The sequence below is a fragment of the Globicephala melas genome, chromosome 12 (genome assembly GCF_963455315.2).
Source record: "Globicephala melas chromosome 12, mGloMel1.2, whole genome shotgun sequence".
In the NCBI taxonomy this organism is placed as follows: domain Eukaryota; kingdom Metazoa; phylum Chordata; class Mammalia; order Artiodactyla; family Delphinidae; genus Globicephala; species Globicephala melas.
Window position 1 is genome coordinate 77,212,643 of NC_083325.1, and position 15,490 is coordinate 77,228,132.

Sequence of the window (15,490 nt, forward strand, 5' to 3'; positions counted from 1 at the left end):
GTAAGAGCGTGAATAAAGTGCCTTGGGAATCCAAACTTGAAAGAAACTAATTCTTACGGTTGTGGCCAATGAAAGCTTTAAGAAGAGGTGGTATTTGTGGTGGTACTTGAATAAAAATGAAAAATTCTTTAGATCTTATTGGGGAAGAAGAAGCTGAGATGTTCCAGGCAAAGATTGCTCATCACCAAAGGTTGGGAGGGGTAGAAGCAGATGTATATGGAGAGAGGTGAACAACCTCATAGGGTTTTATCATATCATACATGGTAGGGAGGGGCAGAAGCATACACTGGAGAACCAGTTGTAGGTCATGTTGAGGATATTGCCTGCCATGATAAATATTTGGGGATTTCGTTCACAAGTCAGTGGGGAAGCAGTTAAAGTTTTAGAGTATAGAGGTGACACGGTGAAGATTTGTGAAACAAACTGGCCACATTGTAGAGAGTAGATTAGAAGGGGGAAGACATAGGAGTTAGACCAGTTAGGTAGCTTTTGTAGTAGACCCCCGCCAGATGAGGTGTTGGCTGTTGACTGAGCCAGTACAGAGGGAGAGGAGCTTGCCAGGGTCCACAGCTGGTGGCCGTGCTAGAACATGAAACTAGTACAGGTAGCTGCACAGTCTGTTTAGTTGTTCTTTGTTTTCCCTACTCTGTTCGGTCAAGAGGAAAGTATTTTCAGAAGGAGGGGATAGACAAAGGAACCAGAGCTACAGGGAGGTCAAACAGGACAAGAAGTAAAGACAGACTGGTGGGTTGGTTCTGCGGTTAGATCTTCACTCCTGAAACAGCGAAGTTATTAATGTAACTTCGCAAGTGGTGGAGGCAGTGAATTTGGAAATGAAGAAAAAGGAGAGAGGTAGGATAGGGACTTGAAAGGCATTCCAGGAACTGAATTGGGCTAACCAGTGTGTACTTTGGTTGATTTGGAGTATATTGTGGAAGATGATGAGCTGATAAGAGTTGATTAATTTGGTTGATTGTGGAGTTGAGAAAATGGTTACCATGATTGTTAAAGACTTTGGAATTTTAGCTTGTGATATTTTATGTCTGTTAGGGTAAAAAGAATTATACTCTTCAAAGAGCTAGCAAGTGAATAATATTCAAATTAGGAATAATAATTGTCAAAATATTATGTAAAAACATTGTCTATATGACTGATAATTTTTTCATATTTAAGCTCATTCATTCAATAAATATGTGAGTGCCTATTATGGGCTAATATTGGAGATAAAGCAAATGAATAAAAAACAACAGTCCTGTCCCTCTGGAGCTTGCATTCAAGGTTAAAAATAGTTTCTGGCTTCTGAGAATTTATGGAAAAAGTAAGTTTTAATTAAATTAGGATGTAAGAAAAATTAGATGAGTTAAATGTATATGGGTAATTAGAAAGATAAATTCATTTAATAGGCTGATGGACCAGGATGACACAATGAGAGTTTTGGGTTGGAAAGGTATCAACCATTTTTTCCATTGCCTTATTAGTGGCAAAGATTTGATTCCTGAAATGTACTGATTTTTTTCTAATAGCAACAACTAAATATTTCATGATATGTACAACTTTTTGTTTGTTTTTGGCACTGGAAGAAAATTATAATTGAAGTATAATGCTTTATTCCAGAAATTTTTTTACATCAAATTGTAGGAGTCAGACTTCTCTTTTCTCCCTCTAATGAATGTGATTTCTTCAACACCTGTTTCTTTAGGTGGGAAGAGTGCAGTACTCACAGCTCTTATAGTTGGTCTTGGTGGAAAAGCAGTTGCTACTAACCGAGGATCTTCTTTGAAAGGTTTTGTGAAAGATGGACAGAAGTAAGTGTTTGTTTTCTACGTGTATTTTTCAGTTCTTTAATAAGAAGCAGCTTCTTTAGAATCCCAATTCATGTAGACATGGTAGGAAATGAATTGGCTTCCCGGAACTGGAGCACCGATATCATATCTTTTCATTCCTTTCTCTTGCCCCCTGTTGCCAGCATCGCCCACTGTTGCCTGTTCACCTCTCCCGACAGAATGCTTGTGTCAGTTAGTGCCATGTGCCTGCCCACTGATGCTCGTTTCTGTTACCTTTCTGGAAAAACGAGCATGATAAATCTGCGTACTTCTGTTTAAAGGAATATTTATAAATATTGGACTTTGCTGGCTCTTGACCCAAACCCAGCTTCAGCAAGTCCACGTCGCTATGATGTGGGCTAAGGCAGAGTTAGTGACCAGCCAAGGTGTCCCTAAACAGAATTGCTGCCTCCAGCTCTAAGAATTTCAAAAAAGTATTCCATCTGTCTCTTTATATCCTTTGCTCAGGGGTTCACCAGTGAGCTTGACTTGAGGACCACAGTCTCGAGTCTCTTTGGGGTCCATCTTGACCCTTGGTGAATGGTCATATGACAACCCTCGGTGGCTTTACATTTGTATTTCTTTCTGTTATAGTTTGCCATCACGTAGCTATATATTAATTGCTCAGTTTGCGTCATCATAGACTCGTGACCTTTTGCCCATTAGGAAACTCTCTTCAGGCTGATCTCCTTGTTCTTTTTAATTCTGCCTCAGAAACCTCTGAGGGATCCTCATGTCTCCTAACAACTGCACGTCCCAGGCTCCGTCATACCAGCTCCCAGAGTCAGGCCGCTCCCGCTGCCCATTCATTCCTCTTTCACACGCCCAGTGCCCAGAACTTCTGGAACCTTGATAATTAACAGTGATACCTTTTTTTTTTTCCTTCTTGTAACAGACTTTCCTCCTGCTCAGTGTTGTATCTACTTAACTTCCCCCATTTTCCATTTTATTTCTAAAAAATAGAACGCAGACAGGATGTGAGTCAGGATTGCGGGTTTTTTATGTATCTCTCAGAAACCTTGGGAATCTTAACCCTAAGCCAGGGTTCCAAGTTGACACAGGAGAAGGGAAGAAAAGATACAGAAAAATTCATTTTCTGTGCTGTATGGCCTTGAAAAAGAACCGTTTAGTAACAATTCTCCAGCTCATTTTCTGACTCTCCTTATCTTACTTGGACGCCAGCCCAGCAAGGTCTTCTCTTCCACAGTCTCCAAACAAAATTATGGCTGAAGTCAAAAATTAGTTATTTTAACACTTTTAAGGCACTGGTCTCAACTCTGCTTCAGTTCATTATACTGAACTCTACATTTCTTAGTTGTCCAAATAGTTACCTGGTCTGCCTAGCTAGATAACACATTGATCTTTCAAATAGAAGCCTCAGGAAGAAATTTTTTTTTTCTGCACCATTAAGGGGTTTATGTCTCAATTAAAGATTTTAAATGTTTTTTCCATACGGGAAGTAGCGGGATGAAAGCAGAAACTTCTTTCTGAGATGTGTCCTTGGAATACCATTAAAAAAAGAAAGAAAAATAAAGGCTGGCTTACACAAATCACCAACTTTGAAGGACACAGCTGCCTGTAGATAGGAACATTAAAATATTTTAAACAGAGTTAATAACAGTTAAAAGCTTTAACCTGAGCTCAGCCTCCTTTTTACTGACCTCGTCTAAAAAAATAGCTAAAATGAGCTTTTCCAAACCCATTACTATTCCTCTTGTCCTCCCCTTCCTCATTTAAAACATTTGGTATCTATAAAATTTCTCTTCTTTTATAGTCTCTGATTCTGTCATCACTTTTTTACAGAATCAGCTAATCGAGCTTTTCGGTTCTATTCTGCACCTAAAATCTATGAGGCTCTCCCGTTCTTCCTGAGGAACGTCTTTCCGTCTGGCAGAGGTTTGAGGTGGTCCTCAGGACTCTGTCCCTCCCGCACATCTGAAACATTACACTCTCCATCTGTGATGCCTGGGCTCCGGGCTACCTTTGTAGAGGGTTTCAACTCCTCCATTAGAGACGCTTGCCGAATATGGTTAGGAGAAACCAGACGACTGTGCCTGGAGGCTCTTTACTTGGCGCTCCAGCCTCTGATTATCCACTGAGGCTTTGCAGTGAGTGGTACAGGGACAGTGATGGAATTCTCCAGTGACCAAGGTCTCAGACCCCTAGCTGTTCGGGTTCTTCAACAGGTTCCTTTACCGTTCCCTCCTCGGCCTTCCTAATCCTATCGTGGTGGCACTGGGCTCTTTGCCGCAGGCCTGTTTCTGACATCAGCTGTGGCATTGGGAGTGGGTTATGGGGGGGACAAAAGCTCCTGCTGTACGTTCCTGACTTATTAGTCAAGGTTACAGAACTTACTGCAGATGAGCTGGCCACGCAGAGAAGGAACAGATGCCTCCTGTTTGTACATGACTTTCCCTGTTCCTTGTTCCTCGTGCCCATCAGTGCCTGATGCTACCAGTCATCTCTGTGCAGATAGGTTCTCCCGGAGCTAAGAAAGAAGCCATACCCTTACGGTGGCGCCTCTTGTGTGTGTTGTCGTTCTGAAGGAACTCTCGGTGACAGTCTCTCTTCTCGCTAAAGGGTCTCTTTATTTACAGACACTGGGCTCTATGGCTGTTGGCCCCAATTCAGCAGCAGTCACATTAGTAGGTGGGGAGACAGCAGTTAGCCTCAGCTCAGTTAGCCCTGTCTCCTTGTACAGGTTTTTTGAGCAGTTGTTGGGAGGGTTTTTTTCGTAAGCTTTAATGTTTTTGGATAACTTCCCTTTCTTATAGTTACTAGATTCATATGGCAGTAGGATACCAGTGCCTCCAAAGCTCTCACAATACTAGAGATCGCTTCCAAATGCAAGGAGTAGCTGGGAAGGAAATAACAAAGTAGATGTTTGCTAATCAAGGGAGATGTCACTTTCATTTTAAAATGTTTTCATGAGGTGCATTCACTTAATACTAGGTAATCATACTAGTTAATGCAATAAATATTGTCTGCTCCATGTTGTAGGCCAGCTGCCCTTCCCCTATCATATACTTTAGTTAATAGTTTTCAACCTTGGCTGTTCATTAGAATCAACCCAGAAAGCTTTCAAAAATCTCATTGATTACAACTTTTCAGGAGCATGTCTGTCTTAATTAGGTATTTCTGTTTAAAAACACCCCCCCACCCCAAACCACTCAGGGTAGCTTTAGAAGAAGAGATTTATCATAAAGATGCAGGGATATATATATCTTGGAAACTTCAGTGAGGCAGCGTAATTGGATCTCATGAGTGACCAGAACTGAGAGACTCAGAACCAAAGATCTTCGGTCTCTAGGTCTTTCTTTTCTGTGTCTCTGGCTTTCTTTGTGTCTTTTGTCTCCAGGCCTCTGTCTCCCTTCCTTCCTTAGCGGGGGCAGAGCCGCAGCACCACCTCCCTGCCGCTCCTCAGTGGCTGCACTTCTGTGCTGTGCCCTCCTCCCTCCCTCTCCTGTGACAGGCATGCAGGTGTGTGAATGTGTTTCCCTCTCACTGCCTCTGGAGCGTGTGTGCTCTTTCTTATTCTTCAGGTCTTTGGTACTCTGTGTCTTCGTGGGCAGGCGTTTATGTCTTACTGTCTTGGTGTGTGGGGCTGCGCATGGAAGGAAGTGCTCTCGAGTTCTCTGTGTCTCTGATTCACAGCCAGTATCTGTGATTATGTGTCTCTGCCAGTCTGTCCAGGTGGTTTCCCAAGATCTTATCTGCTCTGTGTTTCTGCTTCTCTCTGTCATCTCTGCAGGCTTTATACTTGTTCATCAGAATATAATGCCCCAAATTGGTTTCTCTAGTCCCAGAGGCCTCAGAACTTTGTATCTCCAAGGAATCACCACCTTTCCACTTGATGTGTCTTGATTCGAGTTTGTTTTAAAAACTTGTGGTTTTGAAATAATTTTAGATTTACATAAGTATCGCAAAGATAGTACAGTTTCCTTACAGCCTTTACCCAGTTTCCCTGAATGTTGACATCTTAAACAACTGAGGCACTTTTATCAGAGCTACGCGATTAACACCGGTACAATATTATTCACTAAAGTACAGACCTTACTTGGATTTTACTAGTTTTTCTTAATTTGAATTTTTAAAGAAGGGAATGTGGCGCAGTTAGCGTTCACTTTCTATATTTAGCCCAATCTGTGGAGGGAGGGATGGAGGCTGATAACGGCTGCTAAGCCATCTTGCTATGAGGGCACTTGCACAGAAGTACGGGGGCGCAAGAGCTGAGCACGCTTCAGGGTGTCTACCAAGTGTAAGTTAACAGTGAAATTCATCTTGAGTATTTTTACCTACATTTCCTGCAAATAGGAACAATTTTGGGGTATGATTACTCCAAATTGATGAAAACAAGTTTATTCTGTTAAATATATCATTTAATTACCAATTAAAGCAATTTTGCATTAAAGGACTTTAGCATTTTTGGCAGATATTTATATTAACCAGAGGAAGTATTATCTGCTTTTATGTTTAAGGAAATTATAAGTATGTATTTATTAATGCCCTTCATTAATTTTTAAAAAATTTTTCTACAAAGTCTTATTTGAACAGAAGTTAGAGTAGAAAAATAAAGATGAATTCTTCCCCCCCCATAATATGTTAAAATATACATGGCTGTAAATGCTTCAGACGTCTTTAAAACTTTAAAAATGTTTATTTTGTAATACCAATAAAATTTTTAAGAAGCTTTGAGATTTAGTTTACATCTCTTGATATCAAATACTTAAGCATTTTTTTTATTGCCAAGTAATAGAAGAATTCAAGTTGTTTCCCTTGATTCTGATTTTCTTAGAAAATGCATAACTTCACTTTAATTCTTACTGCATCTTTCTTAGAGGCCTGCTGTCAGGATGATGCTTTATTATATAATTTAGCATAGTCAGGCAGTGTAATATTGGTTATACATAGCGGTTGGGAAAATGTGTAACTTATCCACATGATGTGAAACAATCAAAACTTAAATGGATTTTGTGCAAATGTATTTCTGTTATGGATAAAATAGTCAATTATTTTTTATAAAATTTCTCTTCTTCTCAACTTTGTTCCTTGGTATCTTTAACATTATTCTGTAGTAGCCTGTCAGCCATCAACTGCTGGTATAAAGCTGCTTTTCAAATGAATTAGCCAAATTTCTTGGAGGTTTTTAAAATTATGGTAACCTAGTGTTATAATTGCCCTGTACCTTCATGTGACTTAGCTTAACCTTATTGCTTTAGCTCAGCAGATATCTCAATAACATTAAGGAACAGAGGGGATGATGCCTATAGAGCCAGTGTGTACGGTGACTCTATAATTGTGCAACAGCACATCAGCATGGATGGAAGTCGATCTTATAAACTGAAAAGTGAAACAGGTTTGCTATGAATTTCTCTTTATTTCATATAAAGTATTAGTAAACATCCAGTTAAAAAGAGTTAAGTGATTGTGCTGGTATCATTGAGAGGACACTTCTCATCTCTTGAAACTGCTTTCTTGCAAGAGGATTGGTTGGTTTCATGTATGTATACACACACGTATATATCCGTACATAGTTGTTTTACCACAGGGCATTCTACAGCAAAAGCATGATTAGCAGAATTTGGGTCTGTTTGAAGCAGGCTGTGATAAGTCATTTTGATCTCACTTGTAGACTTCTTTTCACCCCCATAGTTTCTGTCACATGTGGAAGGAGAAAGTTAGCCAAAAGTAGAAAAAGACATAACGGAAGAGGAGGTGGGTGTGGAGAGTTACTAAAGAGACAGATGAGAAGGAAAAGGAAATGTTTAGCTATAGGAAGAAGAGAAGTACCTGCCACTGCATTTGTGTGCTTCTGCCTCCTGCGTACTTGTGTCATAACAAGTGTGTCACCCCAGTTCATTCAGATGTGTGTATGTGCAGTGGTACCTTTCTTGATGACATCAGGAAAACTAGTTAACATTTATGTTTATAAATAATTGCTCATTTTTAAAAACGTATTATTGCCCTAGAAACAGTCTGGTCATTTTGTGTTTCTCATAACTAGGCGCCTTGGTTTCCACTAGGAAAGAAGAACTGATTGGAATTCTTGATCATTTTAACATACAGGTAATTGCTAAATTTGTGTTTCAGATTAATAAATACAACTGGTTACTTTTTTATGCGGTTTCATTTGTGGTGTGGAAAGAATTTAAATGGCCTCATATAAGTAAATTGACCACAGGACAAATATATTTAACTATGGTTAGTGAAGTTCCTTAAGGCTTCCTAATTCAACAGGAACTTTCAATATATAATATAACATCTTTAATTTGACAGAACACACAAGAATATCTTGTCTATACTAGTATGTGCCAAAAGTTATGTTAATCAAATTTATGTTATAAAGTTTCTTTGCTTTCTGCTGTCCAAGTCAGAATAGCATCATAGTTTCCTAAACTCAGTTGCTAAATTTTTGTAGAAAGGAAGTTTATTCTAGCCATATAAAGAAAGCATTTCTTTATGTATTTTGGAGTTATTTCATCATACCTATAGGAGACAAGACTTGATTCCATTCTGCTAAGATACTTTGACTGAATAATTGGAAATGGGGCTCATATAGTCCTATAACATTAGCACTGGAGTTGTCTTTGGAGGTCATCTAATCTGGACCCTTTATTTTGTAGGTGAGAAACTGGGAGCCAGCAAAAGTAAACTTGTACTTACAGTTGTCTAGGTGTGGGTACTGGTTGAGCCTGCCTTGGGATCCAGACATCCCTGTTCCATTCTAATGCTCTACCCATTGTATCACCCTGCCTTATTCCAGGATTAAGAACACCAAGAGTAGTCACCAAGGAAAAAGAATAATTATGAGTATGGGTCTCTTTCCCAGTTTGGTTTAGAACAGGTTGTCCAGAAAAACTTCCTGTAATGGTACAAATATTCTGTCTTATGGTGTCCGATGGGGTGGCCACTAGCCACTTGAGCACCTGCAATGTGTGACTGAGAAATCGAATGTTTTATTGTATTTTACGTAAGTGTCAAGCGCTGCATGTGGCTAGTAGCTTGCATATTGGGCAGCACAGGTTCAGAAAAATAATTAGTAAAATCTGGAGAAAAGCAGATACAGCAAATAAATTTGAGACTAGAACACAGGTCAATTTGTTAAGCAAAATCAGGAAAACCAAAAGTTACAGTGTATGGATTCACAGGTGTTGGGAAAGTCTCGAAGGGCATCCAGTGTAGTATCACACTGCATGCTTACCCTGTGCGCAGTCTCCACCAGATGTTCCTTCAGCGGGTACTTGAGTGGGTAGTAGTGGGGAAATGACGTCTGCCTGAGGCTGCTGATTCCGTCTGTAGGTGGCTGTGTTTATTAGAAAGTTGTTGTTAATGGGAAAAGTTGAATAAAGTCAGTTTCTCTAAGCTCCCACTTCCTTGGGGAATATAAAATATGTTTCTTTTCTTTTGAAATATTTGAAGATTGTTATCATAACTCCATTAGTCCTCTTCTTGTACAATTCAGTTAACTAAAGGTTCAAGTTCATTGATCAAAATATGAAAGGTCTAGAGCTACACTTACTGAGTAACCACTAACCACGTATGATGGGTATTGAGCCCTCAGAATGTGGGTAGTCCAGATGGAGGTGTGCTCTAGTATGAAGTGCACCCTGGAGGTTGAAGACTTAATGCAAAGGAGTAACTCAGTTTTCATACTAATTACATGTTAAAGTGATAATATTTTAGATATATTAGATTAAAAATATAATACTAAAATTAATTTCACCTGTCTCTTTCTATCTTTTTAATGTAGCTACTAGAAAACTTAATTATATGTGTGGTTTGCATTACATTTCCATTGGACAGTGCTGGCCTAGAATTACCAGGAGGAAGGAGAGTGTTTAATGTCTTTAAGTACCTGATTATATTTGTCCCCTGTGCCTCTTCTTACTTTTTCTCTGAAGTTTACTTGTGTGTGCTTGCCTTTTGCTTACTCCAGGGTCTTGATGAGTAAAGATGCCAGATTTTTAAATAATCTCTGGAGTAGTATAGAAATGAGGAGCCCCATTTCAGAGGCTGTAGAAAAAAGAATATGAACTTTGGTGAAGCTGTTAATCCACAGCTGGTGATAAAATGTCTGTCATTAAAGCTAGTGCATTAGGTCTTAGTTTTAAGAAGTCAGATACTGTGTGCAATTAAGATACCACACAGACCTTGTTAAAAAAAATACGTGGCAATCAGCTTCTGGTCTGAGAAAAAGGTGATATGTAGAGGTGTCTTTATAACTGCATAAATGTTTTTTATCATCTTAGAAGATAAGACCCAAAATCCTGCTTAACAGAAAGGTTTTCACCAGTGGTATACTAAATAAAGTACAATCAGTATTGTACAGATGGTAAATGAAGGAGTTAAGCACTTTTTCCTTTATAGTGGTCCTTCCTGTTCTATACCTTATAAACAAGATTATTTTCTAACATATAAATTACTTTGTTATTAACACCAAAGATATAAATGAGAAATGAACTTGAATCTTTTTGAAACAAGTTGAATTAAAAAAAATTTTTTTTTCAACTCCACTTTGAACTGTTATTATATTGTTATTTTAACTGTACTTTAATTTGTTAGCCAGAGGTAGTTTAATTCAAGTAATGGCTTATTTAAAATGACTTCTCCTTCAAAAGATAGAAATGATCCCAGTGTTTCCATTTGTTTTACGGTATCCTCATGAAGAAATGACAGGATATAGGAACTCTGAAGAACTGCTGTACAAAAAATAAACAATACTCGTCATTATAGTTCTGATTAGAAGTGACTGAGTTGGACTTCTTGTGTTTAGTTGGAGGAAATAACTAACTTGCCTGCGGCTACATAGGAGGTTCAGACAGAGCCAACTAAGAACCCAAGTCAGCTGACTCTCATGCTAGAGCTCTTCCAGCTCTGTGGTCTGATGATTAACCAGTAGCATAGGAGTGGTACTCTACAAAACCAGTGAAAGGAATGAAAACGTGCTAAAAAAACACACTTCTTTAGAAAGTTCTTGTGCTTGTGCCCTCATGTAATGGCAGAATATTTAATTTTGGCTGTAGTACTGATATTTATTTTAATATAATGAAATTTTGAAATATTTTCTCTCAGGTCACTTGTAATGGATATTTTAGTTCATTTCTCTTAAGGAATTAAAATGAAATATTTAAAGATAATCATTTCTTTGTTTGTTTGTTTCAGGTAGATAATCCAGTTTCTGTCTTAACGCAAGAGATGAGCAAGCAGTTCTTGCAGTCTAAAAATGAGGGAGACAAATACAAAGTAAGATGCACCAAAGTAAACATAAACCTAACCAAAAAGAATACATTTATAGATTAGGCATCTATACTGAACATTAATCTTGGTCACATAGTAAATATCGAGGATTTTTTTAAGTCACTATTTAGAGTAATATTGTAGGACTAATTTAGGAACTTGTTAAGTAAGATGGAAGTATAATTTTCTTGGTAAAACCTTGCTTTAACTTCTTTGCTTTTAATTCTGAAAGAGAATGAATTCCAAAATTTATCTTTATGGAAATACAAGGGAATGATTGCCCAAACATACATAATCACTTTTAAACGTTAGATTATTTTAATCTTTTTAAAAAATTAATTTATATATTTATTTTTGGCTGCGTTGGGTCTTTGTTGCTGCACGCGGGCTTTCTCTAGTTGCAGCTAGTGAGGGGTTACTCTTTTAGTTGTGGCGAGTGAGGGGCTACTCTTTGTTGTGGTGCGTGGGCTTCTCATTGCGGTGGCTTCTCTTGTTGCAGAGCACGGGCTCTAGGTGCGTGAGCTTCAGTATTTCTGGCACGCGGGCTCAGTAGTTGTGGCTCGCGGGCACTAGAGCACAGGCTCAGTACTTGTGGCGTGCGGGCGTAGTTGCTCCGCGGCATGTGGGATCTTCCCGGACCAGGGCTCGAACCCGTGTTCCCTGCATTGGCAGGCGTATTCTTAACCACTGCGCCAGCAGGGAAGCCCCTATTTAAAACTTTTAAAAAAGCCAACAAAATATATGACTACTACTACAGCTTACAGTGTGACTTTTGAATGGGTTTTGGTATTCCCTATGCTAAAAAATTATGATGCATTAAGATCAAGGATACTGGGACATCCCTGGTGGCACAGTGGTTAAGAATCCACCTGCCAATGCAGGGGATATGGGTTCGAGCCCTGGTCCAGGAAGATCCCACGTGGCGCGGAGCAACTAAGCCTGCGCACCACAACTACTGAGCCCGCATGCCAGAACCACTGAAGTCCGTGTGCCTAGAGCCCGTGCTCTGCAACAAGAGAAGCCATCATAATGAGAAACCTGCACACTGCAATGAAGAGTAGCTCCTGCTCTCCACAATTAGAGAAAGTCCGCGTGCAGCAACGGAGACCCAATGTATTTATTTACTTGCTTAAGTATGTTTTTAATGTCTTTTTACATAATTGGTCTAAAAGTTTTTAGAGAACAAATTCTTCTTTTTTTCATAGTCCCGTGGAAGTTTACCAACTCCTAATTGTGTTTTTCTTGTTGTTGATATAGTTCTTTATGAAAGCAACCCAACTGGAACAAATGAAGGAGGATTATTCATACATCATGGAAACCAAAGAAAGAACAAAGGAGCAGATAAATCAAGGAGAAGAGGTTTGTAAACACTTAATGCAGTTATTTTAGAGATCAGTCAAATTCCTATAGTACTTATCAGGTAAATGGTATTGTAAAATTACATACCTACATATCTATATATGTATATCTATATAAAACTAGTAACATTTTTATAGTACTCTATCAACCATAACAAGTGTGATTTTGTACATTCAGGGTATTTATTAGCCTTTACTTTTTTGTTTTATAATAATGGGTATGTCCATGTCTTAATTCTTCTATGAGGCTATAAAGTAGAGGACAGGGTAGTATCTAACATACTTATCCCTTAGTTCCACAATAAGATATCACTGATTCCCACTCGGAAGTAGTTTAAAAACTATATTTCTTTTGATGGGAAAATAAGCACAAGCCTCAAGTTGGTATTAAACATAATATGCATTTATCATTATATACAATAGATAACTCTTTCATTACACTGGTAGAATGTTAGCATTCTTTAAGCACTGATAGCTTGGTAGCAGCTGTCCCATCAGTGTTCACCAGCTTGGCAGCCATGCGAATGTGCTTGAATTTGAAATCACTCGAGCCAATGTGACTTTCTTACTTAGGTTTGTTTTTACATCTGCTGTAGTTTGTTCTTGTACTTTCTTCTTCTGATTCTTGAAGAGCAAACCTTTGTTTGATAATCAGAGATCTCAGAGTTATAAGGCTTTATGTTTCAGCTGTTCATCCAGTACATTAAGTCCCACCAATTTTTGTATGATTCTGTATCTTTTTCTTTTGTCCCTTAATCAGTTTTATACAGTCAGTTGCTTTCAGCAACTTTTTAGCATGTTCTTTTGAGATAGAATTGTATTAATGATTGACCCAAGTCAACTTTATTAGATGTTACACTGACCTTTTTACTTCAAGTTTTTGAGGCATACATATTTAAAACTGGGTTTATAGTTACATGGTTCATTAAGTGAAAACTGAAAAAGCAAAGATGAGTATATTTATTTTTATTCCCCACATTATTTCTTCAAACCTGGGGTATGTGATAGTGTGCAAGGATGTACTATAAACCACAGAATTGATAATGGAGTATCAGTGTTATTGGAATGTCAGTGTTATTATTGGGGAAAGGAAATATTGTATATTCAAGCAAATGTACATAGTATATATTAACATCTATTATTTTAAAAACAATAAATCAGGACTTTGAAGAAATTTGTTTGCTTCAGACAGCTTGGTGTTTAAATACCCACTTTCTTCATGGTATACTTTGTCATAAGCGATTGAAGATACTTTGTTTGTGAAGTTTAAGAAGCACATCCCTATATCATGTATCAGAGTTGCTTATGCATAATATGCACTTAATATGAAATTTCTTCCTAATTAATTAAATGCACTACATTCTCAAAATAAGCTCTGGATTTGAATAGTTTAATCTTTAAGAAGTAGAATGTGACCTAACACAACATTGTAAATCAACAATACTTCAATAAAAATTTAAAAAACAAACAAAAAAACCCCAAGCCAACAAAAAAGGATACAGTGGGAGATACAAATGAAAAAGTCAAAAAAAAGAAATAGAATGTGAAGATTAGAAACTGGAAGTCATTCAGCCATCAAATATTAAGTTCCTACCATGTGCCTGCTAGCATTGGGCTTTGGTCATGACCATATAATGGCAAATACATACCAGGATTCTTGGGGTCGTACACCTAACTATTCAGCAGAAAGCAGATGGTAGATAATTGACTATGGTGAGCACTACTAAAGGAGTTCAAAGTTAGTTTGTGCAAAAGCACTTAATAGGATACTGGCAACAGGGGTTAGGGACAAGGCAGGGGCAGTGGGAGAGGTATAGCCGTTAAGTAAGTAATGTCTAAGGTAAGAACTGAAGGGTGAATAATACCAGGCAAAGGATGGTGAGAGTGAGGAAGTGTGTTCCAAGAAATAAGCATGGATGGAGTCTTGGGCAAGAGAGCATGTGGTGGTTTTAAACAGCTGAAAGAATTCTACATTGTCTAAAGTAGAGAACACAAGCATGAGAGTTAAGAGGCCAGATTGTGGAAGACTTTGTAGAACTTAAGGGCAGTACAACACATGGAAGTGGATGGCTTGATTAAATGTATATTTTTAGTAGATCACTCTGCTGCAGAAGAGAGTGAACTGCTGTAAGGAAGGAAACAGAGAGATCAGTAAGGAAGGTATTACCATTGTTCAAACAGATGATGATGATGTAAGTTAGGGTAGTGGCAGTGGTAGTGTAGAGAAGAGCTTTGAAGTGGTTTGGGCCAGTGCTCTGTGGACATGTAGGGTGGTGGTGAAAACAGAAGCCAGATTTGTGGGGCTGAAAACCAGAGAGAGAATTGAAGAGCTAGAGATAATTTTCGTGAAACTTGGGTGGAAAGGGAAGACGGCTTTTAGAGGAAGAGGTGGTATCCAGGGGTGGATATTGGTGGTTTTGTTTGTAAATTGGAAAGATAAGTAAGTAAAGTTTTAAATGTGATCATGGAAAGGAGTCAGTGAGGAGGATTAAGTGGAAAAAAGATGAAAAAGATGGGATGAAAAATCAACTAATTTAGACCTCTTGAGAAGGCAGAAGGGGGGTGAGTAGGATGTAAGTAAGAGATAGGCACTGGACTTAAGTATAATGAAGCCACCTCTTCCGTTTTAGCAGGAGGAAAAGACTGCTTTAGGTTTATATATAAGGTTGTTGAACACTGGAGACGGTTTCTTTCTGATAGCTTCTGAATTCTGTGAAATAGGCATCAGGGAGAATGAGTAAGGGATTAGGGTGGCAGTTATATGAGGTTTGAAGAGAGTGATGATGGATTGAAATAATCCTGAAGAATGGGAAAGTGACTTGGATAGGGAAACACACTAAGATCCATAGTGAAGACCCTAGTTGAACATGGAAACCATGAATGAAGAGGAGAGGCTGTCAACCCAGGTGTGCAGCTTTGGAAGCTGTTCATACGTCACTAGAGTTGGTTTTTGCTTTATTGATTAATTATTAAGAGAAAACTTGGATAAGAAAAAAATGTAACATTTGATTTTTAGAAATAAATTCCTTTTGAGCCTTCCATTATCATTGGAATGGATCCTGGGTATACTTC

General features: G+C 38.4%; 1 protein-coding gene across 1 annotated transcript in view; it reads left to right on the forward strand.

Annotated features, from left to right (window-relative positions):
• Nucleotides 1-15,490, forward strand: part of SMC6 (structural maintenance of chromosomes 6) — a 72,004-nt gene that overhangs the window by 12,234 nt on the left and 44,280 nt on the right. Inside the window, exons 4-8 of the mRNA XM_030858350.3 lie at nucleotides 1,700-1,805; nucleotides 7,043-7,179; nucleotides 7,828-7,889; nucleotides 10,986-11,066; nucleotides 12,318-12,419. Coding sequence (XP_030714210.1) covers nucleotides 1,700-1,805; nucleotides 7,043-7,179; nucleotides 7,828-7,889; nucleotides 10,986-11,066; nucleotides 12,318-12,419 — 488 coding nt within the window. The remainder of the gene's footprint in view (nucleotides 1-1,699; nucleotides 1,806-7,042; nucleotides 7,180-7,827; nucleotides 7,890-10,985; nucleotides 11,067-12,317; nucleotides 12,420-15,490) is intronic.